This window comes from Candoia aspera, chromosome 9 (genome assembly GCF_035149785.1).
Source record: "Candoia aspera isolate rCanAsp1 chromosome 9, rCanAsp1.hap2, whole genome shotgun sequence".
In the NCBI taxonomy this organism is placed as follows: domain Eukaryota; kingdom Metazoa; phylum Chordata; class Lepidosauria; order Squamata; family Boidae; genus Candoia; species Candoia aspera.
This window is the reverse complement of record NC_086161.1, coordinates 2,091,101-2,118,893: the sequence shown is the minus strand read 5'-3', so window position 1 is coordinate 2,118,893 and position 27,793 is coordinate 2,091,101. Positions and strand designations below refer to the sequence as shown.

Sequence of the window (27,793 nt, the reverse complement as noted above, 5' to 3'; positions counted from 1 at the left end):
CTCCCTCCTTCCCAAGATGCCCCGCGAAGAGGGCCGCGGCGCCGCTTTGCATAGCCCCGCCCTCCAGGTTGCCGCGGAGACGGTGAGACGCGGCCGGCGGGGACCCGCGCGCTTTCGGGGCCCCGAAGGACCTCGGCTATCCAACCGGTGCAGCTCCGCCCGGCGGGCCGCGATGTCGATGCCGCGGGACGAGCGGGAGTTGCAGGCGTTCCTGCGGAACGTGGACGAAGTCGGTGAGCGGCCGAGCGGGGGGTTCTTGTCCGCCGGCGGGGCCTCCTGGCGGTGAGGGGGCGGGCCTCCCCCTCCCCCTTAAGATCTGGCTTGCCCCATCTTGGTTTGCTTGCTTGCAGCATTTCTGTCGCCGCCCCTGTTGGGGGGCTCCCGAGCATCGAAGCGGCCCCTTTCCTGCCCGGCCGGGCCTCTGCGGGGCGGGGGGCCGCGGGGTCCTTCTTTGACAGAACCAAGCAGGACCCTCCTTCTTTATGGGTGCCAGGATTAGAGGACCCCTTTACGGCCCCCCTGGGCTCCCTTTGTGCTTTCAGATTTCATCTCCAGCTTCGGATTAATAGAAACGCGGGTTCTCTTTTTTCTCGGAGAGATCACCGCGTGGCCCTCTTCCCCTCCCCTCCCCTCCCCCTCCCCCTAGACTGAGGGTGGTTTGAAATTGCCTGGGCGGTGTTCGGGGCCAAGGCGTCCCCAGGCGAGTCAACCCTGGTCAAGACGGCAGGGCTTCGTTTGCAGCTGCCATCTTGACTTTTTTGACTGCCCTCTCCTGCAAATGTGCCTGTTCCTGGGACTTAGAAGTTAGAACTTGTGATTTCTCCTATATTACTTCTGTTTTCAAATTACCTGTTTGTTTTTTCTGAAAAACCATTTCCAGCTGACTTGATTCAAGGCCTGAATTCCACAGACCCCGCTATCCAGGAAAAAGCCATTGCTGACACAGAGAAAAGACTCGGCGCCACTTCAGACAAAGATGGAGCAAAACAGAAGCCGAAGCTGGACCGAACTCTCATCAACACGCGGCCTCCGGTAACCCTTTGTCCTTCGGGAACGAGACAGAAACCAACTGGGAGTTTTCAACAAGTCAGCAGTGTGTTCTTGCCCACTCTTTAGCACTCTAAGTGAAGGGCCAACTTTCCCTTGGCCCAGTGGATGTTGTGCACATGGTTTGGGGGGAATAAACCCCTGAACAGTAAGACTGCTGTTGCAAAAAGAAGTGGAGCAGCTCAGAAGAAGTCCTAGCATAAATAAATAAACATCCCCACCACCACCCCAAAACTGGGCTTGAAAAATAGCCTTCTGTTGGAGCCAGCAGGAAAACTTTTCCATCCTCCTAGCAACGTTGGAGGAGTCACAGCTGGGAAGGGAAGACATTTGGGCAGCTTCCTCCGCATCTTTTGTGACATCCCTCGCCTCTGAAAAATTCATTCCCCCGTCTGGGACAGACCCGGACCCCATCCTGACCCCTCAAAGAGGCTCGTCTGTCAGCTGGGTTGTATCCTATAAATGTCACACAAAACTGTTCTTATTCATCCAGGCACACTTATTTCAATTTTAGTTATTTTAAAATATTTTTATCTTAATTTTGTTACTGTTTTGTTGTTTATTCGTCCAGTCGCTTCCGACTCCTCGTGACTTCATGGACCACCCCGCACCAGAGCTTCCTGTCGGTCGTCAACACCCCCAGCTCCCCCAGGGACGAGTCCGTCACCTCTAGAATATCATCCATCCATCTTGCCCTTGGTCGGCCCCTCTTCCTTTTGCCTTCCACTCTCCCTACCATCAGCATCTTCTCCAGGGTGTCCTGTCTTCTCATTATGCAGCCGAAGTATTTCAGTTTTGCCTTTAATATAATTCCCTCAAGTGAGCAGTCTGGCTTTATTTCCTGGAGGATGGACTGGTCTGATCTTCTTGCAGTCCAAGGCACTCTCAGAATTTTCCTCTAACACCACAGTTCAAAAGCATCGATCTTCCTTCTCTCAGCCTTCCTTATGGTCCAGCTCTCGCAGCCATATGTTACTACGGGGAACACCATTGCTTTAACTATGTGGACCTTTGTTGTCAGTGTTATGTCTCTGCTCTTGACTATTTTATCGAGATTTGTCATTGCTCTTCTCCCAAGGATTAAGCGTCTTCTGATTTCCTGACTGCAGTCAGCATCTGCAGTAATCTTCACACCTAGAAATACAAAGTCTTTCACTGCTTCTACATTTTCTCTCTCTATTTGCCAGTTATCAATCAGGCTGGTTGCCATAATCTTGGTTTTTTTGAGGTTTAACTGCAAGCCAGCTTTTGCACTTTCTTCTTTCACCTTCATCATGAGGCTCCTCAGTTCTTCCTCGCTTTCAGCCATCAAAGTGGTATCATCTGCATATCTGAGATTGTTAATGTTTCTTCCAGCGATTTTAACTCCAGCCTTGGATTCCTCAAGCCCAGCATGTCGCATGATGTGTTCTGTGTACAAGTTGAATAGGTAGGGTGAGAGGATACAGCCCTGCCGTACTCCTTTCCCAATCTTAAACTAGTCCGTTGTTCCGTGGTCTGTTCTTACCGTTGCTACTTGGTTGTTATACAGATTCCTCAGGAGGCAGACAAGATGACTTGGTATCCCCATACCACTAAGAACTTGCCACAATTTGTTATGGTCCACACAGTCAAAGGCTTTAGAATAGTCAATAAAACAGAAATAGATGTTTTTCTGAAACTCCCTGGCTTTTTCCATTATCCAGCAGATATTGGCAATTTGGTCTCTAGTTCCTCTGCCTTTTCTAAACCCAGCTTGTACATCTGGCAATTCTTGCTCCATGAATTGCTGGAGTCTACCTTGCAGGATCTTGAGCATTTCCTTACTGGCATGTGAAATAAGTGCCACTGTTCGATAGTTTGAACATTCTTTAGTGTTTCCCTTTTTTGGTACGGGGATATAAGCTGATTTTTTCCAATCTGATGGCCATTCTTGTGTTTTCCAAATTTGCTGGCATATAGCATGCATTACCTTGACAGCATCATCTTGCAAGATTTTGAACAGTTCAGCTGGGAACAAGGCAGTCATCTCCTGCTGCCTTGTTATTAGCAATGCTTCTTAAGGCCCACTCAACCTCACTCTTCAGGATGTCTGGCTCTAGCTCACTGACCACACCGTCAAAGCTATCCCCGATATTGTTATCCTTCCTATACAGGTCTTCTGTATATTCTTGCCACCTTTTCTTGATCTCTTCTTCTTCTGTTAGGTCCTTGCCATCTTTGTTTTTGATCATACCCATTTTGGCCTGGAATTTACCTCCGATGTTTCTAATTTTCTGGAAGAGGTCTCTTGTCCTTCCTATTCTATTGTCTTCTTCCACTTCCACGCATTGCTTGTTTAAAAATAATTCCTTATCTCTTCTGGCTAACCTCTGGAATTTTGCATTTAATTGGGCATATCTCCCCCTATCACTGTTGCCTTTTGCTTTCCTTCTTTCTTGGGCTACTTCTAGTGTCTCAGCAGACAGCCATTTTGCCTTCTTGGTTTTCTCTTTCTTTGGGATGTATTTTGTTGCCGCCTCCTGAACAATGTTGCAGACTTCTGTCCATAGTTCTTCCGGGACCCTATCTACTAAGTCCAGTCCCTTAAATCTATTCTTCACCTCCACTGCATATTCCTTAGGAATATTAGTGAGCTCATATCTAGCTGATCTGTGGGTCTTCCCTAATCTCTTTAGTCTGATCCTAAATTGTGCAAGAAGAAGTTCGTGATCGGAACTACAGTCAGCTCCAGGTCTTGTTTTTACCGACTGTATAGATGTCCGCCACCTTTGGCTGCAAAGGATGTAGTCAATCTGATTTCGGTGTTGTCCATCTGGTGAAGTCCATGTATAAAGCCGTCTCTTAGGTTGTTGGAAGAGAGTGTTTGTTATGCAGAGTGAGTTGTCTTGGCAAAATTCTATCAGCCTATGTCCTGCTTCGTTTTGTTCTCCCAGGCCATGCTTACCTGTAATTCCAGGTGTCATTTGACTACCCACCTTAGCATTCCAGTCTCCCGTGATGAAAATAACATCTCTTTTAGGCGTGTTGTCCAGTAGGTGCTGCAGATCCTCATAGAACTGCTCTACTTCAGCTTCTTCAGCATCTGTGGTTGGGGCGTATATTTGGATCACTGTGATGTTAGATGGCTTGCCCTGAATTCGAATTGAGATCATTCTATCGTTTTTTGGATTGTATCCAAGCACCGCTTTAGCCACTTGACTATTAATTATGAAGGCTACTCCATTTCTTCTGTGGTCCTCTTGTCCACAGTAGTAGATCTGGTGGTCATTTGATGTGAAGTGGCCCATTCCAGTCCATTTCAGTTCACTGACGCCCAGAATGTCTATCTTTAATCTTGACATCTCACCAATAACCACATCCAATTTGCCCTGGCTCATAGATCTTACATTCCGGGTTCCAATGGTGCGTTGATCCTTAGAACATTGGATTCGCCGTTCACCACCAGCACCGTCGGCCGCTAGCCGTCCTTTCGGCTTTGAGCTAGCTGCGTCATCACGTCTGGGGCTAGCTGAACTCATCCTCTGTTCCTCCCCAATAGCATTTTGACCATCTTCCGACCTGGGGGTCTCGTCTTCCGATGGTATACCGACATATCTCTGGTTGTACTGATCCATTTAGTTTTCACGGCAAGAATACTGCAGTGGGTTGCCATTACCTTCCCCAGGGATCGCATTTAGTCTGACCTCTCTGTCATGACCTTCCCATCTTGGGTGGCCCTTCACGGCTTAGCTCATGGCATCATTGAGGTGCTCAAGCTCCAGCACCACGGCAAGGTAACGATCCTTTGCTGTGAGTTTGTTACTGTATTGTACCCAATTATGTTATAACATAATAGGGCATGTAATCCTTGAAAAGGCAAAAGGTGAAATACACATTCCTTAAATGAATTAATCAGGAGGTAGCTCTAGTTCCCTTTATGCAATTTGTTGTGCTTTGCTCTACAGGTAGAAATCTCTTCAGGATCGGCCCCCTGACATTTTTGTCCCCACAAAGAGGAATTTTCTTTTGAAAGGTTATACCTACGAAGCGCACAGTGGTATGCCATTAATGCCACAGCCCGCAGCTGCCATTTGCCTGATTGAAATGCCTGCAAAATCCTGGGCCAGATTGATTTTTCTATGTATCCTCTGCCCAGAATTATTAGGGCCTTCTGTTTGTTTTCATTCCACTGTGTAGACTTTTAAGGTTATTGATTTAAATTAACTTTGACAGCTTTGGAAACACTTTCTGAGGTGTAGGTTATTGTGCAGTCATGTTTAAGTGGCTTTGAAAAATGAGTCTGATTCATATTTCTCACTTAGATTTTTGTCATGCAGTAAAGGTAAAGTCTCCTTCAAGTTCAGCTCAACTCCTGGTGACTTCATGGAGACATCCCTGTACTTTTCTGGGCAGCAGTTTCAAGAGGCTTGCCATTGCCAGCTTCTGCTCTGGGTTTTGGTTTGTTTTGGACTTTCTGGTCTAGCTAACAGACCTGGCATTCCTTGGTTCTCTCCCACCCCAGGAATAACTAAGCCTGCCCCTGCTTAGCTGCCCAGCCTAAGCAAGGCTGCTGCTGTGATGAAGTCAAGACGTACTTGAGATAATATGGTCCCTAGTAACGTGATAGATGCACCCCAGGTTTCTTGGCAGCAGCACAGAAGCGATCTGGCCCAGCCTTCTTCCACAAGGTTTTTTTTCTTTACCCCTTCCCAGTCTAGCCCACAATTTTCCTAGTGGTCTCCTCTCCAAGTACTGGTCCAACTCTGCTGAGAGTTTTTCTTCAGATCAGAAGAGGTCAGCCAGCCAAGTGTTACCCCCTGTTGAGAAGGTTAACTGTTCTGTAAAGAAAAGGACACCCAGCTTGGGAGGCAAGTGTCAGCCTAGCTGGCCACCCTTGGATTCCCTGGAAGCCTCCCATCCAAGTTCTAACCAGGCTTGATCCTGCTTAGCTTCCAAGCCCAGACAAGGTTAGCCAGCTAAAGCAAAACAGAATGCTGTAGCTCCTCCCCCCTCAGCATCCAGCTGACTTTTGCTTTCCTTCCCTTCTAGGGTTTGTCGAGTCAGGAGGAAATGATGAATCCTGGTAAGACTGATCAGTGTTTGGAACTGGAGTGCCAGGTGCACTTGCCTGCACTGTCAGCCATCTCTGGCCCAGATGCCGTGAACCAGTGTGAAGCTGGGGAGGGGCTTTTCTGCTTCTCTTTCTGGCGGGAGGGGGCACGGAGTGAAGGCAACGGCCATTGCTTGCTGTTTGGCCTTCGGAATAAACTGGCCCGCGATCTCCAGGAAGCCGCCGCGGTCCCTGCCTACCCTTCTGCGTGGAGGGGCCTTTCTGCTCATGGGAGACTCACTGGGCTTCCTCAAAGCCCGAGGCCCTTGTGGCACGGTGGGCGGGAGACGTGCCTTCCATCCATCCCTGGACCTGGACTGGCCTCCTGCTTAACTGCCGAGCAAGTTTCCTTTTCATCTCTAAAATCAGAACTGGCCTCAGTTACCTACCTAAAGATACCAGTTATCTTACAACCTTCATTGGCTGGAAGGTGCAATTCAGGACATATTAATCACTTCATTAGCCAGAAATTAGAAAGCTCCACTCCCTTAGAAATGTTGCTTTTTTCAAAGCAGGGGCTACACTCTTACCACTGCATTCTGGATCTCTAAATGGAAGCTTATGACTTCTGTTCTAATTTGGTGCCACCTTAATGAAATTGCCTTTTTAGATTTCCAATTCATGTCTCTGAAATGACTTTGCTCTGCAATTTGACTTTTCTTCTTAACCGCCTGTGTCCTTTTCCTTTTGATTGAATTTCCGTCTTCACTTTGCTGGCTTTCAAGAGAGCTTTCTGGCTGCTTTAGAAAAGGATGCCCATGACCGAGCCAGGAGAAGGAAAGAAAATGAAGCCTTAGCGAATGGTAAGAGTTGGGCCAGTGGCTGAAGCTGTTTGTCTGAAAGAGAATTCTTGGGACTTTATCCCCAAGGATCCTGGTTTCTGGCAAAGCTTTTGTGGGGCTTTGAAGCCTCCAGCCATTTTGTGAACTGCCAAAGGTTGGTTAGTTGATCACAAAGCGTCACTGTGGCTCAACAGGGGGCAGTGACAGGTTCTTACAATCCAAGAACCCTGGTAAGAAGTTGACGGTGCTTCGACAGGAAGAGCCTGGCTGCTTTCCTCCAACTTTCCAACCTGCAGCTTGAGCATAACTGTCAACCCTGCTAGGTAGACCAGACAAAGAAACAAACACCATGCAGACCTAAAGCTACTTTTATTAGAACAGCTGGCTGGCTGGGGAATTCTGGGAGTTGAAGTCCACATGTCTTCAAGTTGCCAAGGTTGAGAAACACTGAGCTATAGAAACAGAATCTTGCAAGGCTGAACTTGCTCCCCTTCCTCCCTCTTTTATCTTCATGTGAATTAAGTGGGGTGGGGGGCTTGGTAGCAGATCTTCCCTCTGTCCTTCAGGGCCCTTCTCTAAATTCACTATGATAACTTGACTTTTTTTTAAATGCCTTTGGTTATTCCTTTTTCCTGCAGCCCTAAAAGGAAAAGGGAACGACGCTTTCAGCAAAGGGGACTATGCCTTGGCTGTGCAAAAGTATACAGAAGGCCTGACGAAGCAGAAGGACATGCCAGCCCTGTATACCAACCGAGCCCAGGTCAGTGTGCCAGCACAAGTCCCGCTCTAGCGGGGTGCAGCCCCTTCCTGGCGCACCTTTGTATCCCAGTTGTCATCCCCTGCTGGGGGTCCTGCCCTTGGGACACAGCTGCTGCCTTTGCATGTTCCACTAAGGCCAGCTTGGTTCTGTTGAACCCTTACTCCAGTGGACTGCTGCTAAGTAGCAAAATAAATAAATTAAAAATTCCCATCTGGGGAACGACAACTCTTTCAGTCTCATCCTGACGAAAGGACACCTCGGCTCTTCCTTTCTGTTGGGGCATGAAAGGCCTTGCGTGCTCCTCCCAAGCTTCTACATGAAGGAAGCTCCTACATCATACAGAAAGAGTTTAAACGTACCCTAATCCTTATCTCTTCCAGTTCCTGCTTTTTTCTCTCCACTCTGAAGTTTTGCATCGGACACTCACAAGCTTCATTTCCCCAAACCTGCCTGTCGGGATCCATCCTTTGATCTCTCTCAGCTCTCTTTTACTTGGGAGATTTCTTTGGAGTTACCATTTATGCTAATGCACTTCTTTAACCAATGCTGAATAATTAAATAAAATTTGGCTACCCTTGTTCTGTGTTCTTTCCCTTGAAACCCTAAGCCTCAAAGTTCTGCCTGAATCAAGATGTTTGCTAGTTTAAAGGATCAAATCCCACAAATTTGGACCTAAAAAAGGGAGCATAGAGAAATCTCTGGTCCAGATTGCTCCCCGGGGGAAAAAAAAGGCTAATTTCAGTGCCTCTAGAGCAGGGTTGAATGCAAAGTGAGTGGAGCAGAATGACCTTCCCCGGAGACCAGGACCTGCAGTAGTCTAGCTGAACCTTCAATCTGATTTTCTCCTAAATATGCACTTCTGAGAATATGGCAGGAAACAAGACATTTTGAGCCAGCAGCATGACCGTGGCTGTGAACGGAAACCAGCCCACCTAGGTTTCCTTAGGCCTGCGGTTTGGCTGGTTAATGAACTAGTTCTTTGGCAAGGAAAGCCCCACTGGAACGGCTTGCATTTTGGAGTAATGGCCCCACAAACCTGACACTCTCCTTCCCGTTTATTTTGCTTTAGGCCTACATCAAGTTGCAGAAGTACAAGAAAGCCATTCATGACTGCAGCTGGGCATTAAGGGTAAGACCCTCCTGCCTTTATCCACTGCCCTACGTGAGAGGGAGAGAGTAGGCCTGTGGATCTGCCCAGGCCTGCTTCGTGAAACCAGGGTCCTGGCTTCTCATGTGCATAACGTCGCATATTTAATCAAAATGACTGCATTTAATGCCAATTGACTATTCATAGCACCTCCTGAGATCTTGTGAAGATGTAAACATAATGTTCTCTGTCAGTTCTCTCCGCTGGGGTGACACTCGCTTCAATCCCAGATCAGGGAAGAGTTGGCTTGATAGTGTATCTTCAGTGACCTTCCGTTAAGCAGCCTATTACTAAAGAAGGCGATGCTTCTGGCCTTGCCAGGGGGGTGTGGCGCTCTCTCAAGCAGAAGAGAGCAGCCATTCAGCCAGCAGTTAGAGCCTCACTTCCCTTGCCTGCCTGTCCTTAAATCCTCAGAATCCCCATTTTGCAGGGCCCACTCAGTGAGAGGGTCTCCTCCTGTTGCTCGGAGTCATCTTTAATGGGGCTGTACCCTCACCCTGCAAGGCGCCACCTTCTGTGGTGTGGGGACTCCCTCTCACGGATTCCTAGAACTTCCTCGGTGCCTTGGTTGCTTCCTTTTTTATGGAACAGGAATTGGAGGCATTCATGGGACCAGGCCGATGTCCCTGCTAGTCGATCTCTTCTTTACAAGGTGCCCTCGGAAAAGGTGCCCTCGGAGTTGCCGAGAGTCCTAAGCAAATCATCATTTAGGAATCAGTCTCCTTTCCAGGGTAATTACCTTTGACATAAAGTTTCTAGGGGACTCACAACTTCCCAAACTCCTGGGAAATGCCCTTGGAACACAAAGGGGAGCTTAATAATTGGACCACTGGTTCTTCTTAGGGGGGAATGTGGTTGGTTTAGGCTGACAAATCAGCGGTTTCACAGCTTCAAAGTATTTGCCCAACTCCATTTCTCTGTCTTTTTAAATTCTTTCTCCATGGGATAACCTCTCTCATTTCAGTATTCCAAGTTCCCCTCCGTTTTCCACCCTCTTCCAGGCGACGCTGGCTTCAGATTTTCCAAGCGTTGGCCTGCACTAACGAACAGTGGCAGACGTGTTAGCAACGCCCTGCCCCGCCCCGCCCGTCAGCAGGCGTTGCGTTCCTTCCCCCGCTGTTGTCCTGGACTAACCCACAGCCACCGGCTCCTTCGTGCTCCTCTCCCTGTAGGATGTCTTCGTCATTTTCCTCTGAAATGGAAGGGAAGGCTGATGCCCACTCTGTAACTGAATTCTTGGAAGCTTTCTGAAAGCTTTGTTTCTTTGTCATCTGGCAATACCACAAATGCCACTGATTTGTATAGTTGTTTAGAAGCAATTCCAGCTTCTAAAGCCAACACTGGGGTCCTAACTCAGTGTTTTAAGGTTGATGGTACCCCTGATTTTGGAAAGAAGCATAATAATACTGTTAGCAGTTGGGGTGTTATTCAATCCAGACACATTTTCAAATGGCTGGAGTGTTGTTTATTTTATTTTATTTTTTTAAGCTGGCATTGTTCTGGGTTGGTCTTGTGCTGAATCATACCTGAATCTGTGCTCCTGAGTGGCAAGGTAGCGTTCAGTCAAAGACGTGATAGGCAGTTGGCACCTGCCTGAGTTAACTGTGGCCCAGTACGGTCCTCTGTTAGAAAATGAAAAATAACGAGTAATTTTCTAAAAGTGCTGAAAACACCGTAAGTTTTCAGAAATAAGCTGCTACCGTTCAAGGGTGCCCGCAGTGGCTGTTGGGAGCAGTCAGAAAAGACGAGTTGGCAGTCAGAACCACACAGTGCCCCTTTTTTACATTCATGTGTCATGCATAAAAAAGTACTTGGCTTCAACCACCCAATTGCAGCCTCTGTCTTGACTTTTTTAACACCCACCCCCGCCAGCGAACGCTCTGCTGCCATTTTTATAGCACTAAATCATTGGAGGGACATCACTATCTACAAGTTTCGCTAAACAATTCTCTTTAATGCAGTGTGATGAAAAATGCACAAAAGCTCTCTTCCACATGGGAAAGGCGTACTTGGCCAAGAAGCAGTTCCAGCAGGTGAGACTTCCCTCTGTTCAGGGTCTGCACTGTGCCAAGTTGTTGCTGTGCAAAAACGGCATTTATTGGCTTGTTCGGATGGGCGGCTGGGGTTCCGTTGGCCTTAGAGCTGCAAAATTCTGCTCATGGGTCCACTGTTGAGAAAGAAAGGCAAGCAGATAGAAACGTATCCCAAGGAGGTAGTCCTCAGGAAATCATGCTCAGTATTGGTAGGTCTGATGCTTTTGCCCTCAATGTGTTGACTAAAATATTAGAAAATACTTTAATTTTAAACTTCCTGGTGGCTCCAATCTTTGGGAGAAAAGTCAGGAAGAAAATGGTTGTGCCTTGGTTGGCTGTGGGCATTCAGAAGAACTTATATTTCTCATGATTTGTGTGGGGCAAACTGGAAATAGTTTGCATGCTTTTAACACGTGTTTTTAAAAACCAGAGTGGGCATGGAGGGCAAAATTAGTTTTTTTCCTTCCCTGCTGTTGTTTTGGAGTAAATACCTTATCTGAAACTAATATTGTCCCCAGAAAGACTTCCTTGTCCTTTGGAATGGCGGGTCTTTCCTGCCTTCCCCTCCAGGTTAATTTGAGGTGTCAAAAGAGACCTCTTTTGTTTGTTTCAAAACTGCAGGAGGACAGGAAAAATTTAAGACTCCCCCCAGCTCGGATGACTTTACTTAGCAGGCCCCCAGATGAAGTAATTCGCATCATGAGAACCTGCAGCATAAGCTCAATTTGGGGTTTTCCTCAGAACCGAACTGTGAGAGAATCTTAGGGAAGCCAGAGACCCAAAGCTTGGATTTCAGCAACAGGGGAGCTGCGTTTGTGTTTCGGGTTAGCCACAGGGTCGCACCTTTTCTCAACTGCCCCCATCTACGTCGTCTTCTCCTCTCTGTGCATTACTGCTGATGCTTATCCCCACCCTTCTGCTTCTAGTCGAGAGAGTGCTACCTGAGGATTTTGGAAATTGACCCCCAGAAGGAGAAGCTGTGCAAAGGTGAGGAGCCCGGTCCTCCTCTGTCACCCCGCTGCCCTTCTCCAGCTCATCACCGAAAGACCAAACCCGCTCCTTGAGTGATGGAACCTGGCGATGGTCCCTCGGGCTGCTTCAAGTCAGGGCCTGGGTTCATTTAATCTCATTTCCTCTCCCCGGACCGCTTGTCGATTCTGCCTTTCGCACCGCCAGATTGCATGAATGAAATAGACTTGGAGGAAAAACGGTTGCAGGAGGAGGAGAGAGCCGCAGAAGAATGCAAGTCTGGGAAGCCCACAGCCACCTCCGTGAATGTGTTGCTTCGGAAACTCAGCGAGCCGGATCAGAACCCTCTTCATTATGCGGGTGGCATTCGGCTTCTGATCAATATGATTCAAGATTGTGAGTGCCCCGTAGAATAAGCGGCCTACCAGGCCAACCCCAAGGAGCCTCCCATTTGCCCGGTGCCCACAGGGGTACCTGGACGTGCCTTTTGCCGAACGCCTCAAAAGGTCTGGCCCGGAGCACCAGGAAATGTTCTGGTCTTGACTCTCAATTCTGGGTTTCAGCTAGGGAGATACTGCTTTCCTCTGAGTGACTTCTCTGATGTGGTTCTGTTTGCATTTGTTGCAGGCACTGCGCAAACCTTATTTAGGACAAACGGTGGTTTCAGTGTCATCAGTGACAACAAGGTCATAGAACGGTGGGTGCTCTTGTCCAGAGAAGGGTGGGAGAAGGGCGGAGCATAGCATAGCAGCCCCAAGACGATGGGCGGGAAACGGAATCAGTTCTGTGAATGGCAGAAGGGCTGGGCAGCCCCTGGCGCAGCAGCAAAATCATCTTGGGCTCCAGGCACTGTCCACCCAGTTTCTTCCGAGGGCTTTGCCTTTTTAGCTTGCCAGGCCAGCAGGCAGGAGCCATTTGGACATTGCAGACACTGGAAGCCTTTGGCGATCCATTCAGAAGTTTACAAAGTGCCCACTTAGGCAATCAAGGGAATGGGAGTATTTTGCCTTTTGAATCCCACCCATGAAGCTTCTTTGAAACCTAATTAAGTACCTGATGCAACTTAAGGCCAAGCTAGGTTGAAGCTTGAATTACCCTGTAAGCTTTCTTTTTTCTCTCTGTGCGGTAGCCCACCTATCTGTTTTGAAGCACAGGGAAGAACAGCAATGCTGGGGAGAGTCCTTCGTCTTTTCCCCTTCCATGCCTCCTTCCAGAAGAAAACCTATGTATATATTTTCCGTGTGCTTTTCCTTACAAAGGGAGGGGAATGTTATTTTCTTGAAACGTGCAGGGGAAGTCTTCTTTTCCCACATTTGCTGCTTTGATTCAAGCCTTTGCCTCTTCAGCTGCTTTTTAGTCTTATTGACAAATGTGAGATGCCACTTGTCAGTCATGGCATAATTTGGCACCATTTTCCTGCCATTTCCTTTATTTCAGTCGCAAGGGTTCCTTGGGAGTGAAAGTGTTGCCATCGTAGCATACTTGGGCGAACTCATGGCCAGGCTTGGCAGCTTTATTTTTCTCTCCTGAGCGTCCAGCTTTGTCCCCTGCGTAACTCAAAAGATACTTTCAAAGGCATCCAGGCCAAATTCACAGGCTGTATTTTGTTATCTCGTGAAACCAGCCAGTTCTGGAGCAAGCGTCCCTTCCCTTCTCGTTTAATCAGCCCCTTCCTTTTCCAGGGTCCTCAGCGCCAAGATAAACTCGCCTGCCGAACTGGAGCTTGCTTGTTCCCTCCTTCTCCTGTGGCAAGCTGTCTGCAAAGGGAATGGTATTCTGCATCCATCATTCCTCATGTGGTGCTAATTTTGACTTCATCCATGTTTCCAGGGAGTGTAGCTCTTTCGGGCACTAATCATGCTGAGACCTTGGCATGCAGCATGAGAGTTACAGATCAAAGGTCAGCGCTGCAAGTGCAGCATTAGCAGCAAGCCGTGGATTGCTGCACCGCCACCTTCTTGTATCAGTGACAGATTGCTCTCCTTCAGCCTTACATACACTCCGGTAGCTGCTGGAGGCTTCATGGTTTGGCCTTTTTGTGTGTCTGTCTGTCTGTCTGTCCTTGGATTCTTATAAATCATGGCCCTTTTCAATGAATAACACCAGCTGTCTGGCAAGATCCTCTTCCTTCACAAGGATTTTACCAAGATCCAGAGTCTTTGTGCCTGTAAATATGGCAGCTGTGTGGGAAAATCATCATGGCCTGGGGTTAGAAACCTTTCCGGTGCAGGCGGCATCAGGCAGGTGTCAAGCCTGTCCTAGAAGTAAAGCAACCGCAGGATAGAGCCCCAGGGGGAAGAGTCATCTTAGTCCTCAAGGAAGTAGCAATCTGGAGATAGGAGGTTGGTTGGATAAAAGACCAGATTAGTTTCTTGAGCATGAAGGTGTCCAAATTAGCCTTGATTCCCACTTCCTGGCTCTTGAAAGGTGTCACTGTGGGATGTGAATGGCTTTTCCTGCCTGTATGTGAGACATAATTTGCCCTTCAGAAATGGCATGAGCGGGGAGCAAGTCAGGTTCTGCAGACAGAACGTTCTGCCTTTTTCCACCGCTCCTGGAGACAGAGAGACGGATCTCTTAACTGGATGACAGAAGAGCGTTCCGGCAGCTGCGTGATTTTGGGAAGGCAGAGCCGCTTGCGGCAAGGACTTGTAGAGTGTTTGGTATAACATTCAGCTGGCTGAAACTTCCTTGTGGCTTTTCTTTCTTCTCACCCCAGAGGAGAACCAGCGCCTGCTTCTAACTCATCCGGATGTGAACGTGCAGCTTCCTGCTTTGTTGCTCTCCGAGGTGCCTGAAATCCAGGAACAGTGCATGGCCCTGCTGTCCCTCTATGCGGAGACCGAGCATGGGCGGGTTCTCTTGGTCAGACATCTGAACACCACCAAGTAATCGCTAGTGTTACAGTACAGCTGCCCCGGCCAGGGCCCTGGGACTTCTTGCTGAGGCCAAGAGAAGCCACCGACCTTCGCAGAAACTTACAGGGACGGTTTCTGGCTGGCTGGTGTAATTAGCAGAGCCGCAGCAGCCCCCTCCCCTTTCTGGTGCTCGTGAAATGGCACATCCTCCGAAGAAGGATGGGGGTGTTTGCAGCTCCCCTGCTGGGTCAGGCTGGACTCGGGTGGGAACCGGGCACTCAAGCAGGTATCGGGGGCAAGAAGGGGGAAATGGGAGGAGCGTAGTGGTGGCGGCTTTTCCCCTTGTTTCCCCGTCAGAAAGTGTGAACAATCTCTGCCTGGGGTAAAGAAGACGGTCTTTATCCAAGGCACAGACTGTCGGCCTGGCCAGCGAGCAAATGCCGAGTGGGGAGTGCCATTATGCTTTCAACACCTGATTTTTCAGCCTAAAGGGATGAGAATAGCTGGGGTTATCGGCAGGATATGAAAAATTAAGGAAACATTTCATCGTAAACCAGTTGGTTCTACTGAGGAAGGAAATCCTTATCTTCTGCAGAATTTCATGAATTTCATATCAGTACATATTTTGCCCATTACTCTGAATGCTTAGAGATGTTCTCAGCTGCTATTGGAGCAGATTTTAGTAATGAATTCGATATGAAAAGAAACATTTGTGGTAAATCCCAGCTTTTCATTTAGTGCTTCCATCATTTTTTTAAAATAGACTTTTGAGTTAGCAAGAATCTATCCAAGTAATGGGAACTTACGATAATTCTGAGGATTTCAGTGTTAGCCTCCTTCTTTTCTATACACTGAAATACTGCACTCTGAAATAATTGTTGAACAGACATTTTCTGACACGAAGTATTTTATAAAATGATTGTGTTCCATCATCAAGATCTTCTGCATTTTTTAAAAAAATAGGGGCTGTTTATAATGCTGCCAGCAAGTATTTTGATGAGTCGGCCTCCTCCTGCCCAGTTTTGCGGAAAGGCCTGCTTGCGACTGCAGCTGATACGATTTACCTTTGGAGCACAGTGAATTGCTAGTCTTCATTCCCCCCCCCCCCAAGTGATATCCTTAAAGGCCAGTTGGCCTAACTAGAAAGGCATCAGAGCTATTTTGCATCTTTCCCTGGGGGGAAAACGCTTGAGTTGTTTTCCACAAAGGCCGCTTGGAATTAGTGCTCACTAAGACTGAGACTCAGTTCTTGTCCCAGTTCTTGATCCAATTTGTATTTTGCGTAATTCACGGAACGCTACGCCTTTTGCTCCCAGGTGCAAAGTTTTCTGTGTACAACAATTGTAAACAGATACATCTCTTAATTTTACTCTGATCGGTTTACTGCCTTGGAACTGCAGGCCTCCTGCAGACACCAGAGAACAATTGCCTTTGTTTTCCAGGTGGCTACAGACGTTGATGTCCTTAGCCAAGGTTTCTGACAGCAGAGCTGCCAGTGCTATGAACTTGCTGACCCACTTAATCGTGGAAGAGAAGTGAGTGGCCTTTCTCCAGCTCCTGTTTGTCCAGGTTTGAGGCTTAACAGAATTCTGATGCTATAGAATTGTAACAGCTATCTACAGGGCGAGATTTACAAGGGCGTTGGTGACAGCTGCTGAATGTACGTGAATAAGCTGAACGGGAATTGTTCTTTCTAAGTTCAGAGGCGTCGTGTCCCTAAATTTCAGTTGCTGGTGGGCAACGGTGGGAAAGGCTCTTGTCTTCATATTCTGCTTGTGGGTTTCTTGGAGGCACCTGGTTGCCATTGAGAAGGAGCGTTCTGGAATGGATAGATCTGCCACGGCTCTTCACAGTTCAGAGGTCCAAGGCTAACGGCTTCAGTAATGCAATGGGTTTAAAAACCAACCACTCTTTCCGAAATGGGGTTAAATCTTGCAGGCAGTGAGTGTTTGGATGTCTTCCCTGGCTTCCAGCTCATGGAGATTTTGTTTCACAGACCAGTTTCCTCTAGGAAGTGGCAGCTGAAGAAGGCAGTGGCCTTTCTTTCCATGTTAGTAAGTTTCTCCGATGCTGCTAGTTGACCCCTGGCCTAGGCTAGTCTCGGAGCTCTTTCTTCCATTCTGTGACATCAAGAATCTTTCAAGGCCGGTCCACTCCTTCTGGCCCCGAGTGGTTCCTGCAGTGGCATCAGAAGCCTGTCGTAAGAAGCCTTCCAGCAGGACAGGCTCCTCTTCGTGTTTTGCTCTGGTACTGAGGGGCAGATTGTTCTTGATTTTGGCAGAAAGTGTATCTGCATCTCTCCTGGTGGCCGCTGATAGCCTTATCTTCCACCCTGAATTGGATTAACCCCCTGTTAAAGCTGTCTAAATTGATGGTTTCTTGCGTGAGCAAATTCTGTGGCTGACGTCAGGTGGGCAACATAATTGGGCCGAGATAAAGTCTTGGATGGCCACGTCTGCCTCTTGAAGACCAGAACTCAAAGTCTGACTCTGGGTCTTTCTTTGCTTATAGCTTCAAAATCCAGTGCCGTATTAAACTGTCCACAGAGGCCTTGCCAATCTTCACTCAGTTGCTGGTAAGCAAACCTTTTTGTTCCTGAACTTTGTTCACCCAGGTTCCGTTTCTCAGCACTGATTCACTGATAGCCCTAGGAACCAGGTAGGACTAAAAACAGATGGAAATTTTATGGAAAAGGACAGTAGAAAGCTTAGGTGTCTCCTGGGCCACCTTTCAGCTCCAAGAGTGCTGTGATGGGTTGAGAGGATGGCAGCGGTGGCTGGCTTTTCTGGCTTTGCCATCCATCACTTTCCCCATCTTGAGTCACCTGGAATGGCCTGCTTCGTAGTCAACGCCTTCTGCGGGAGCTGGGGTTGCGGATAGGACTCCGTGCCTTTCAGAACTATGATGTCAGCTGTGGGTCTAATTTTACTGGCCTGGTTGTGCCGCTGCAGATGATTTGCAGAAGATTTACATCCCTCTGAGTTTCTTTCCCTGAGAAACAGCTCAGCATCCCATCCATTTCTAAGTAAAAGTCTATTTTGAGCCCCTGGAGGATTTTCCCATCGTTCTTTCTTCCTCCTGCCCTTAGGACTATGGAGGCCATATCTCTTTACCAGTCATTTTGTTTTATTGGGGTTTTTTTTCCTGTTGATATCTCAATTCTGCCCAACAGAAATTGACTTTTCTCTAAGCCTGAACATTTTTGAACACTCTCTGGAGATGTAGGCTCGTTAGATTCAGTGGATGGAATTTTTTAAATACTGCAGCTGCCTGTGATTTCGAACTCGACTGGGTCTATTATTTGGGTGCCCCAGTAAAGCTGTTCTTCTTTTATCTCAAGGGCTCTTCCAAGACATTGAATGAGGTGATCCTTAGCCGATGCATTGCCATCATGGGAGATCTCTGCTCAGATATGGTCATCCGAATGCAGATGACTGAAAATCAGGAATGCTGGCAAGCTTGCTTGGGCTTTGTGGTAAGTAGTTTGCTGCTGTCAGTTTATTGTCCATTCAGTTGCCTCCTCCTTTCACTCCCACTTGTATTCCTTCTGCTCCATTAGCCTGTGGAAGGTGGGAAGTTCAACTGAAAAATAAAACCTTATGAGTCATAACTTTTTTGCTGTAAAGCAGAGGTGACTGTTTTTAGCTATCTGTCACTTTGGTAACCACGTCAATCCTCTCTACTCTGGATTTGCTTTGCCATGGTGAGCTGAAGGGTACCCTTAAAGGTGCTTTGATTTCAGTCAGGCTGTTATGTCAACAATTTAGTCCATTCCTGAGAACTGTACCTGGCAGTGGTTCTCCAGGACTTTTGACCAAGAAAGGGGTCCAAATCCAGCTCCTCACTGGACACGCCAGCTTCTATTCCTTCTTTACCGTAACGTACTTGGCCTTCCCTAGGGGAGAACCTTCCTGGTGAGATACCTTGATCAGGAGAAGCTACCAAGGGACTAAGATACAGGAAATGTACAAGGGGTGGTAGCGCAGAAAGGAATCTTACCAATTTTGGAGCATCCATGGCATTGGCTGATTTAGTAACAAGATTTTGTTTTCTGCTTCCACAGAATGAGTGCTGGACCAAAGACAGCATCACCAGATATCCTGAGTGTTTGTATGCAGTCCTAGGCCTAATGATGAACCTCTCCTTGGCGCACAGCTCAGTCATTGAGGTGATTTATAAATTGGCATCTTCTTCTGGCCTCAGAACATCTGGGGTTCTCATCTGATCTGGTTGTGCTCTGGGGCAAGTTCCTCTCTTGATGCAGGTGTTTAGTTGCAGTATTCCTTGGTTCCTTGCTGAAGGAAAGTTCCAGACTCCTTCAGCCATAAGGGTTCAGCCACTTGCTTTGGTAGTAGTCCCACAACAGCACGTGGCAGGCAGAGGGCTTCTGTTCAGTGTTCCACACATTCTGTCAACCATCACTGCCACTCAGGGTTTTCTGCCTTCTCCCTTCCATCAAAAGTCCAGGCTCACTGAAGAGCCTCAGCTCTTGCTGGGTTGTTTGGGTTGCCGCTTTTTCCATTTTAGATTCCCCCCCACATCCTTTGTAGTGTGAGAGCTATACTGGGGAGGGGTGGGTGGGATTGGGATGAACGTGCTCGTGCCCAGTCTCCAACTACATTAAAATTGTGGAGTTTTTACAAAGGGCCCATCCCTGAGAATATTGAAAACTAGCTTCTAAGGATGAGTGAGGAATGAGAGCTGCACTCTTCATCTGTTGGTCTCTTCCTAGGTTTCTTCTCCTGCCTAGTTGCCAGTTTTACCACTCACTCAATCCACCTTTCCATGCCACTGAATCCTTAGGAGCCTCTGTTGGGGAGCTCTAAGCTGGGAAGACTTCCTCTTTGGCTCGAGCAGTTCCATTTTAGCTCCAGCTCATCCAGGCCAAGAAGACATCAGTGAGATGATGAGCTGCTTTTTTTTTACCCTCCGTCTCCCCTTTTGATTTGAATTCTTTTCCCGTGAATCCACTTGACTGCGATCTTAGAGGAGACGATGGGTCTTGCTGCATGTGGTAATTAAAAACCAGCTAGGACTGATTTCTGTCCTAAAGAGCTTTTAGTCTACCACACAAGGGCCGTGAATATGTGGATATGTGGAATAGAGCTGGAACATGGGAGTATTACAGCCTGCCCTTCCTTCAGGGAATTCAGATTGCTACACATCGTCCCTTTATCTATATCACAGCCCCGTGGGATGAAATAGGCTGTGAAATAGTGAGTGGCTGGGTCAGGCTTCTGCCCCAAGCTTGGTGTCTGAGCAGGTCTCCCCGTGAAAACATAGCATGGTCCTCCTGCATCTGTCTATTCCTCTGTCAAAGGAGCACTGCCAGTCTCGTGCTTGCCCTCCAGAGCATCAATTAAGCTGTGGTTCTGCCGTTTGCACACCAGCATTCTAATCCTGATGGTTGTTTCAGGACCTTGCAGGAGAAATCTCTGAGAAATGTATTTCTCTCTTCAACAGTCTGGATGGGCGGATCATAACAGTGAGTGTTAAAGGTCAAGAGCCCCAAGCTTTTGTCTTACTCGCCTAAATTGCTCTGGGACAGATCCTCTCCATCCCTGCCTTTCATTCCCGGTACAAATGTAACTCAGTCAGATTTTACGTATTTATTTATTCATTTATTTAAGAAGTATTTATACTGTACATCTTTCCTGGAAGCCTGTAAGGTAGGAGCTGGCAGAATTAATTCAACAGAGATTACCTCTCTATCCGTTTCTTACTGAGCCCTCTCCCATTTACCATATCACACTGTCTCGGAGGCAGGTTGGTCCCCTGTGTCTTTGTCAGACCCCCTTCAGAACTGCCACACTCAAGCGCTTAGTTACCCCATTCCTGGAGAAGGGACCTGCCTGAACTGTTCTTCATCCAGTTAACATTTAGGACATCTCCCCGGGAGATCCAAGCCAATTGCACTCTTTGGGACAGGAGCACGATTCGCTTCTGCTGGAATCCCACATCTCTTTGCAGCTGGAGTGCCTGGGCTAAAAGAAATCCCAGAAGAGTTGGGGCTTAGATGCCTCCCCTCTCCCCACCTCCCCCTGGAAATACCAGTACTGAAGCCAGGTGCTGCCAGTATGGGGGCAGCAGCCGCATGAAGAGGTGGGTGCCCATTGGGATCTGAACTCAGGTAGTATGTGGGCATTTTGGTTTCATGCTCCTACTGGGAATCCTCACGGCTGCATGGAATCGTTACCTCACTGACTTTAAGTCAGGATCTTACCTCAAAAACAGACTGTCAAAGAAAGGGGCTTGCTGATAGCTTTTGGAAACGTTGAATGCACATTATCAATATCTTCAGCAGGTTCACTTTTGCTTTCTGATTGTGGCTTACTGGGAGGCTGCACATGAGTGGCCTTGAGCACACACCAAAGAGAATTTGGAAATGCGATTGATTGATTGATTGATTGATTGATTGATTGATTGATTGATTCCCCTTACACCTTGCCACAGTCAATTCAAACTAAGATCCCACGGTCGTGCTCCATGTTCCTCGGAAACTGGAAAAGGCAAGGTTGCCAAGCTGCCTTTCCGAATCATTTCTAGCGTGCCATTTCCCTCTGCTGTCGATGTAACTAGCACAGGGCACAGCCAGCTCAGGAACCAGGTGAACAAACGTGGTAACTCGTTTTGGGAAATGGCCATCTAGCCTCTTTCCCTGTGGTGCTCCGTTTCTGTTTTATTTCCTCTAAGAGAGCTGTTGGGCTTTTGAGTCACATCCTGCCGGCAAATCTGGTGGTGCTGGAAGAAGCTGTGAAACAAGGTGTGGTGAGGAAAATGATCCGATTTCTGAAGGTAATTTGCGGTTTCTGTTTGCCATTCCCATCTCAGAGTGATTGTTTCCATTCCAGTGGCCTTGAAATGCTTCTGCCCAATGCATGAACAGACAAATCTGTCATGTACCAAACCAGAGGGATAGTGCGATAAGGGCCAACTCCTCATTTTCCACCTTCCCTGATTTTATACGGGGAGTTAAGTTGCGTATTGCAGATTTCACCGGTTTGACTTCCCTGCAACGTTCATCCTTTCAGCTAAATTCTAGAGAATCAAAGAATTGGAGCGTCTGGCTCAGTCTTCCTAATGGTCTTGGTCCAAAGAGAAGAACGTGGCTACCTGCTGATAGGAGCCCAGCCTTGTGTCCTGAGATCAGGAGCAGCTTCCCAAACGTTTCCTTGCCACCCCCTCCTGCTGGAGAGCCTTTTAGCTGGAGGTGCAGGACACACGTTCTGCCAGAGTCACGAGCCCAGCTTCCCTCTTTGGGCGGCGATGACCTTCTCCTGAGACGCCCAGCCATTCCCCGAGCTCTTTATCCGCACCCGGCAAAGGACTCTGCCAGCAAGCAGTGCAGAACGGAGCTGCCTGTTCTGTTCCTGCGTCTTTAACTCGCTCTTGGCTCCTGACCAGGTTTTCACTTCTCAGCTGTTTCCCACTTCCCAAACAAATGGAGATTAATGGGAGGTGAGAGTGGGAAGGGAAGGATGATGGCGAGGGGGTGATGACTGGGTAAATAACCAGGAGATATACGTGAATGGGCTCCTGCAACAACGCCCATAAGAGCAATGAAAAGAAGACCATCCCTGTTCCAGATTCGCACTGCCAAAGGCATAGCGCTAAAAGAGAAACGGGGTGGAGAGGAAGAGAAAATGTGAAATAGATGCTCTTGCAGTGACCGCTCAGAATGGATTTTGGGAGAGGAAAAACTTGATGGAGCTGGTCTTGCAGTGGGGGGCAGGGGACAGTTTGGCTACAGCTGCTGCCAGGTACAGACAGCTACTTCCTGAGGGATTCCCCAGCTGTCCCATTAAGCATCTAATCCAGTGCTTTTCAAACTTGGCATCTTTAGGATGTGTGGACTTCAACTCCCAGAATTCCTCAGCCAGCATAGTTGGCTGAGGAATTCTGGGAGTTGAAGTCCATGCATCTTAAAGTTGAGAAGGTTGAGAAATACTGACTTAATCCCTACCTAGCATTAACTTGCTTCCCCGCCAGAACACTGAGGGTTCCTTCCCCCAGAAGTGCTTGCCCAGCATCAGATGTTGGGTGGGTCTCAGCTTGTTAAGCTGATCTTCCTTATTGCCCAACTTTGGGGTTCTTGTCCCCACCCCCACCCCAGTGCTTAGAAGTTGCAGCATAGTGGAGTCTCTTGCTTCTTGATACATGGTCTTGTTCAGGAGCAGGATTGAAACCTGGTTTAATTTATAGGAGAGGCAGGCAGCATTCAGACCTGAAGCACCCTTGCCTGCTTTGGATCCAAATATTGCACACTGTGAATACGTAATGCAGGCCTGAGAAGCCTTTCCAGGCTGAAGCATGATGAAAAAGGAAAAGCAAGCCTTACTTTCGCACCTAGCCTGGGAGCAGCGAAGTCTGAATCTTCAGCCCCCTTCCAGTGTGACGAAAGCTGCCTCTCTTGAGCAGCAGCGTGACATATTTTCTCAGGAGCAAAGAAGATTTTCCAGAGTGTTTTATGACTCTGGTGCTGGTGTTTGCACACCTAGAAAACATTTTCGTTTGGCAACAGTGACTGTGTTATCCATGAAAGCTAAAACCTTTTTACCTATCCACTGGTAGATTCATTAACTTATCTGCAATTCAGATGTGGAGATTTGCCTTAAAGAAGTGCAATTGGAATTGCAAATACAGGTCGGGCTGGGTCCTTCCTAACGGTCACAGTTGTAACACTTGAACCCAGATCCTGTTATGAGACTTTGCTAATAAGTTTAAAGAGGGATAAGAATAAAAGTCTCAAGAGGTCTAAAATGATCGTTGGTGACGTGAAGTCTTCCTGAGACCCTGTTCTTGTTCCTACAGGAGAGGGCCCCTGGAGTCAGGTCTCTGCTTTTGATGGGGGTCTTTTCCTATCTCCAATCTAGGCTGGTGGGCAAACCACGTCTGGCTATGCAGTGAAGGTCCTTGCATCTTGTGCCAAGAGTAGCCGGCAGGCTCAGAAGCAGATTGTGAAACTGGATAAAAGTAAGTGCTGCTGCCTTCTACTCAGTCTAGGGCAGTGTTTTTCCAACTTGGCCACTTTAAGATGTGTGGACTTCAACTCCCAGAATTCCCCAGCATTCCCAACATGCTGGCAGGGGAATTCTGGGAGTTGAAGTCCACACATCTTAAAGTGGCCAAGCTGGAAAAATACCGATCTAGTGCAACCACCACAGGCTGCCAAAGAAGGCAAGTGATATGGTTGCCTCTGGATTATGTTCCTCTCTCTTTCTTGAAAAAAACAGCTTTGTAAACAGAACATGCCCCATCCTGAAAGAGTAAAGGACATGCTGTGCTCTCTGAGGAATCCTCCCCAGTTCCAGCCTGCTTAGAGAAGTAGGGCAGGCTGGCCTAGAAGGGTCCCCTTCCTTTAAAGCAGCTTTTCTCAGCTGGGGTTCCACAAGAAGTCATGATTGCAAAAATAAAATAATAAAATAAAATAAACACGGCTTTTTTTAATTTTGTGCACCACGCAATTCTGGCGCTTGCAGTAGTGGGAAATTTTACGCACGTGATACAGCTACCAACCTGCCTGTGGTTGTAAACATCGTAAAACATGGATTGTGCAGGTTAGAAATGAATTGTATTGGGAAGTTTTTGTGTTTTTTTGTTCTGTGAGTCTTGAAAATTATTTCAAGGGTTCCTCCAGGATAAAATGGTTGAGAAATTCTGTTTTAGAGGCTGCCAGAGAAAACAGTGCTCAGGTTGAAATATCTCTTGACGTTTTGATGTTTTAACAATCTTTCGATAGCTAGAACATCTCTCCTGCTCAGATGTCTTTGGACAGCGGGCAGCGTTGCTTCCTCTTCGTTAGAGCAGAAGCTTCAAAAACTATGGAGGAGGGAAAAATGGAAAGCCCTTCGATTTCGCTGGCTTCTCCCCTCGAAGGCAGCCTTCTGGCAAGACGACTCTGTCAGGAAAGCTACGATGACTTTGTTATCCAGCACAAACCTCCGTCTCCGTTTCAGCCCTGGTGCCAACTGGCTTCCTGGCCAAGCCCGCTAATCACCTCGCAGCATCGTTCCTGCTGGCGGTTGGCCGCTTTGTCAGCTGGTTCATAGGTCTTCATTTCTAGAGATTGATAGTTTCATTGGCGTGGTCTCCCTCTCCCTGTCTACAGAATTAAATCAGTCCTTCTTCCACCTTGTCTTTCCACGCATTCCTTTGGCATCAAGAGAATGAATCTTCATTTTTAGCTTTCACTGTTCCCCGGACTTCACTTGGGTCTGTTTTGTTTCTCCCCAGAATGTAGCCTGTTGCTGAAGCTTCTGAGCTGGCCGAATGAGGTGGTAGCAGGCAATGCTGCTTTCTGCCTTGGAAAATGTCTTGAGGTGCCTGGAACAACCACCAATTTGCTAGACACGGATGTTGTCAGAATCCTCTTGAGAGTCACAACTCGGGATGCCCAGAAGACTTCTGTACAAGAGAATGCAGCCATAGCTTTAGGGAAGCTCTGCGCAGCTGATGCCAGGCAAGTATCCAAAGGGGTGGGCTTGCCAGGAATTGTCCCCAACCACATAGATTGGGTTTTTCTGATAGCCTTTATTGATGGATTGAAATCCTCCCCTACTTTGAGCGAAGCGACACCTTGAAGCTTCCAACACATTTTTCTTTGGTACCTTCTGGAACTCCTCTTGACTGTGTTGAGAGCCAGAAGTTGTGGGTGGGGGCACATCTTCATTTGTGGGAAGATCTTCGGTCTCTGGAGAGGGTCTCCTGTCAGGTGGCTTTGCCATCACTTTGATGGTCTCTCAAAACCAGACTTTTCAGAATTTCATTCCCCCCCCCTAAACTGGGCTTTTCAGCTTTGGGATGCTGGATACCTGGAGCTAACTGATCCTATTTCTTTTCCTTTGTCATGTTAAAAAAATCCAGGGTCAGGGCTGCCTCTGATTCACCCAGCCATTCTTGCTGAGAGTGGTTAAGGCTGTAACTCTGCCTTCCCTAAACCCTAGGAAGTCTCAAAAATTTTCTTGGGGTAACGTTATATAAGATTGCTTGGCTGTGATCCAAAAAGTGTTGGTAGAATCCTGTTGATGGAATCAGTTGGATTCTCCATCTGCAGTCAATATAAAGAAGGCACAGATCCTAATTTGACCAAGGGAATCAGCGGAACTGAAAAGAATTTCACATGGTTGTGCTGGAAAGACCTCAGCTGGATGGTCCTTCCACCCCACCACCCCACAATCCAAGGTAGTTGTGCTCACTTTTGGCATTTGCTTGCACCCTGCTTGGATGGGGATGGATTTCCTCACATGCAGAAGGGTGGAGGTGTTTTAACGCATTTGGGAGGAGAGACACTGTGTAAGGATACCCAGCCAGAGTGAAGTTATGCCATAGTGAGGACAGGCTCCAGAGCAACGATGCTGAGAACATGAAGCCACCACGTTTTGTGAGTAGCGAAGTTCTTCCCCTCAGCCTGAAATATGTACCGTGTTGTTGTTCTGATCCATCTGGGATAGAACATGTAGACATTTCAGCTTCTCTGTCTGGTTTGCCAATGAATCTTTTGACCATTGCACAGAACTTGCTTTTAAAGCTGCTGCCCTCAGCTGGGTCCTGCCACTCATCTTGTAATTAGTTTTGCTGTCTCTCTGTGTCTTTGCAGGCACGCCAGCCGGCTGCGGGAGTTGAACGGAATGGCAGTCCTCAGTGCTTCTGCAGGGAATATGCAAGGCCGTTAGGGTGCCAACAGATGTTCTGGAGAGGGTTTCTCTTGCCAGCCACCCATCTGGGTGGAATTGTGCTTTCTTTTTGAAATAAAGAGGGTTAAATGTGGGGCGGGGCGGGGTGGGGCGGGGTGGTGGGAGACAGCGCATCAGAAAAATAACAGAGTTAATAAACCACTTGGAACAGTGCCTGGTTGAAGTGGCTTTGTCCTGTTCCTGGAATTGGAGCAGCAGTTCTAGGAACCAATTCCTTACCAAGGTAAGAATTGTCACTTTTAAAGAGGAGCCTGTTTAAAAATCAGGGAGAAGGAGCTGCTCAAGGTAGGGCCGTCCCACAGAGCCAGCCTTGGTGGATCCCTTGGATCTGAGCCGTCTGGAATCTTGATTCCTCCTTCAGGGAATTCCTCCTTCCCTGAAGCACAGCTCTCCTGTTTCTGAGTGATTTGTGTTGCAAATGCTGGGTACAGATAGACTGCAGGCTTTGGGTGAGGTTTGCCTTCACATATGTGAGTTGAGCTTCGTTGCCTTCTTGCTACCAGGGCAGAAACCCAACTGGCCCAATCACCTTGGCAGAAGGAAGAAAGAGAGAAAGGGAAGGAGAAACTAGCTTGACTTCAGATAGATTCTTCCCTTCTCCCTCCTTGACACTTTTAGATGGCCATTACGCCAAGAGGAGCAGATGTAAAATTGTGTATCATTATCTCTTCTTGGGAGCAGCGGATGAGTGTGTTAATCTTCTCCACTTCACAGGAAGCACAACTTGGAGTGCATGGAGCTTTCTTGCTCATAGAGAGCAGAAGTCTGTATCGCCATTGTTGCTTCTCCGAAAGCTCACTGGGTTGATTTTTCTCTGCTTGCTTCAGCTCCTGAATTCCAGTGTTAGTGAGTTTGGCCACTGCACCGGTCTTGGACATACGTGGTTGGAACGGGGGGTTCTTGTGTGGGCACTGCCAATTCAACCTCTGCAGGGGAGAGTCTACAATGTTACTTGACAAGAATTACTAACGAGGCTCGTCCCTAGTTCTGCGGAAAGTTTATGGGAGGCCCAGGCCAGCCCATCCGGGGATAGCCAGATTGCCTGCGCCTCCTTTAGCCAGATCCTGGAGGAGATGGGAGGTGATGGCTGAAGACACATTGGCATTTGGTCTTCTCAGGCCCACCCTGAGGCTGGCTCCGCTTGAATGTTGATATTTTGCCAGCTCTCATTCCAGCATCTTTTTTCATGCCAGCTATACTTCCTTTGTCCACTTCCTTTGTATTTCTGTCATAATCCATAAAGGAGCTTCTCCACCCACTGCCCCCCCCCAGATATAGTGGGCCGCAAGCTTCATTGTCCTGGTTGGGATCTGCAGGGGTTGTAGTTTGACCCATCTGGAGGGTGAGAACGGCTGCTGCTACAGACAGCAGTGTTGGTCCTGCAGATGAAAGCAGTCTCTGCAATTTACCTGTTATTCCAAACCTGTAAAGTG

The 27,793-nt window shown here is 47.8% G+C and overlaps 1 protein-coding gene across 2 annotated transcripts; it reads left to right on the top strand.

Moving 5' to 3' along the window:
• Positions 1 to 92: 92 nt before the first annotated feature.
• Positions 93 to 26,435, top strand: TTC12 (tetratricopeptide repeat domain 12). 2 transcript variants are annotated; one of them, XM_063311002.1, is made up of 21 exons: positions 93 to 233; positions 881 to 1,032; positions 6,058 to 6,091; positions 6,844 to 6,921; positions 7,539 to 7,660; positions 8,730 to 8,789; positions 10,769 to 10,840; positions 11,767 to 11,827; positions 12,017 to 12,205; positions 12,437 to 12,506; positions 13,492 to 13,580; positions 14,529 to 14,697; positions 16,110 to 16,202; positions 17,179 to 17,242; positions 18,008 to 18,142; positions 18,731 to 18,835; positions 20,084 to 20,152; positions 21,361 to 21,462; positions 23,541 to 23,640; positions 24,901 to 25,130; positions 26,264 to 26,435. In XM_063311002.1, exons 1-21 carry the CDS (start codon positions 173 to 175, stop codon positions 26,411 to 26,413), a joined length of 2,205 nt encoding a protein of 734 aa, XP_063167072.1. In that variant the 5' UTR covers positions 93 to 172; the 3' UTR covers positions 26,414 to 26,435. The 2 variants fall into 2 exon arrangements, with proteins under 2 accessions (XP_063167072.1, XP_063167071.1); XM_063311001.1 differs by lacking the exon at positions 6,058 to 6,091.
• The last annotated feature ends 1,358 nt before the right edge of the window (positions 26,436 to 27,793 follow it).

Coding starts and splice junctions, on each gene's coding strand:
- TTC12 (XM_063311002.1), top strand. CDS start 173: ATGTCGATGCCGCGGGACGAGCGGGAGTTGCAGGCGTTCCTGCGGAAC. Junction 10,841..11,766: donor CCAAGAAGCAGTTCCAGCAG/GTGAGACTTCCC, acceptor TTCTGCTTCTAG/TCGAGAGAGTGCTACCTGAG. Junction 14,698..16,109: donor AGACATCTGAACACCACCAA/GTAATCGCTAGT, acceptor TTTGTTTTCCAG/GTGGCTACAGACGTTGATGT.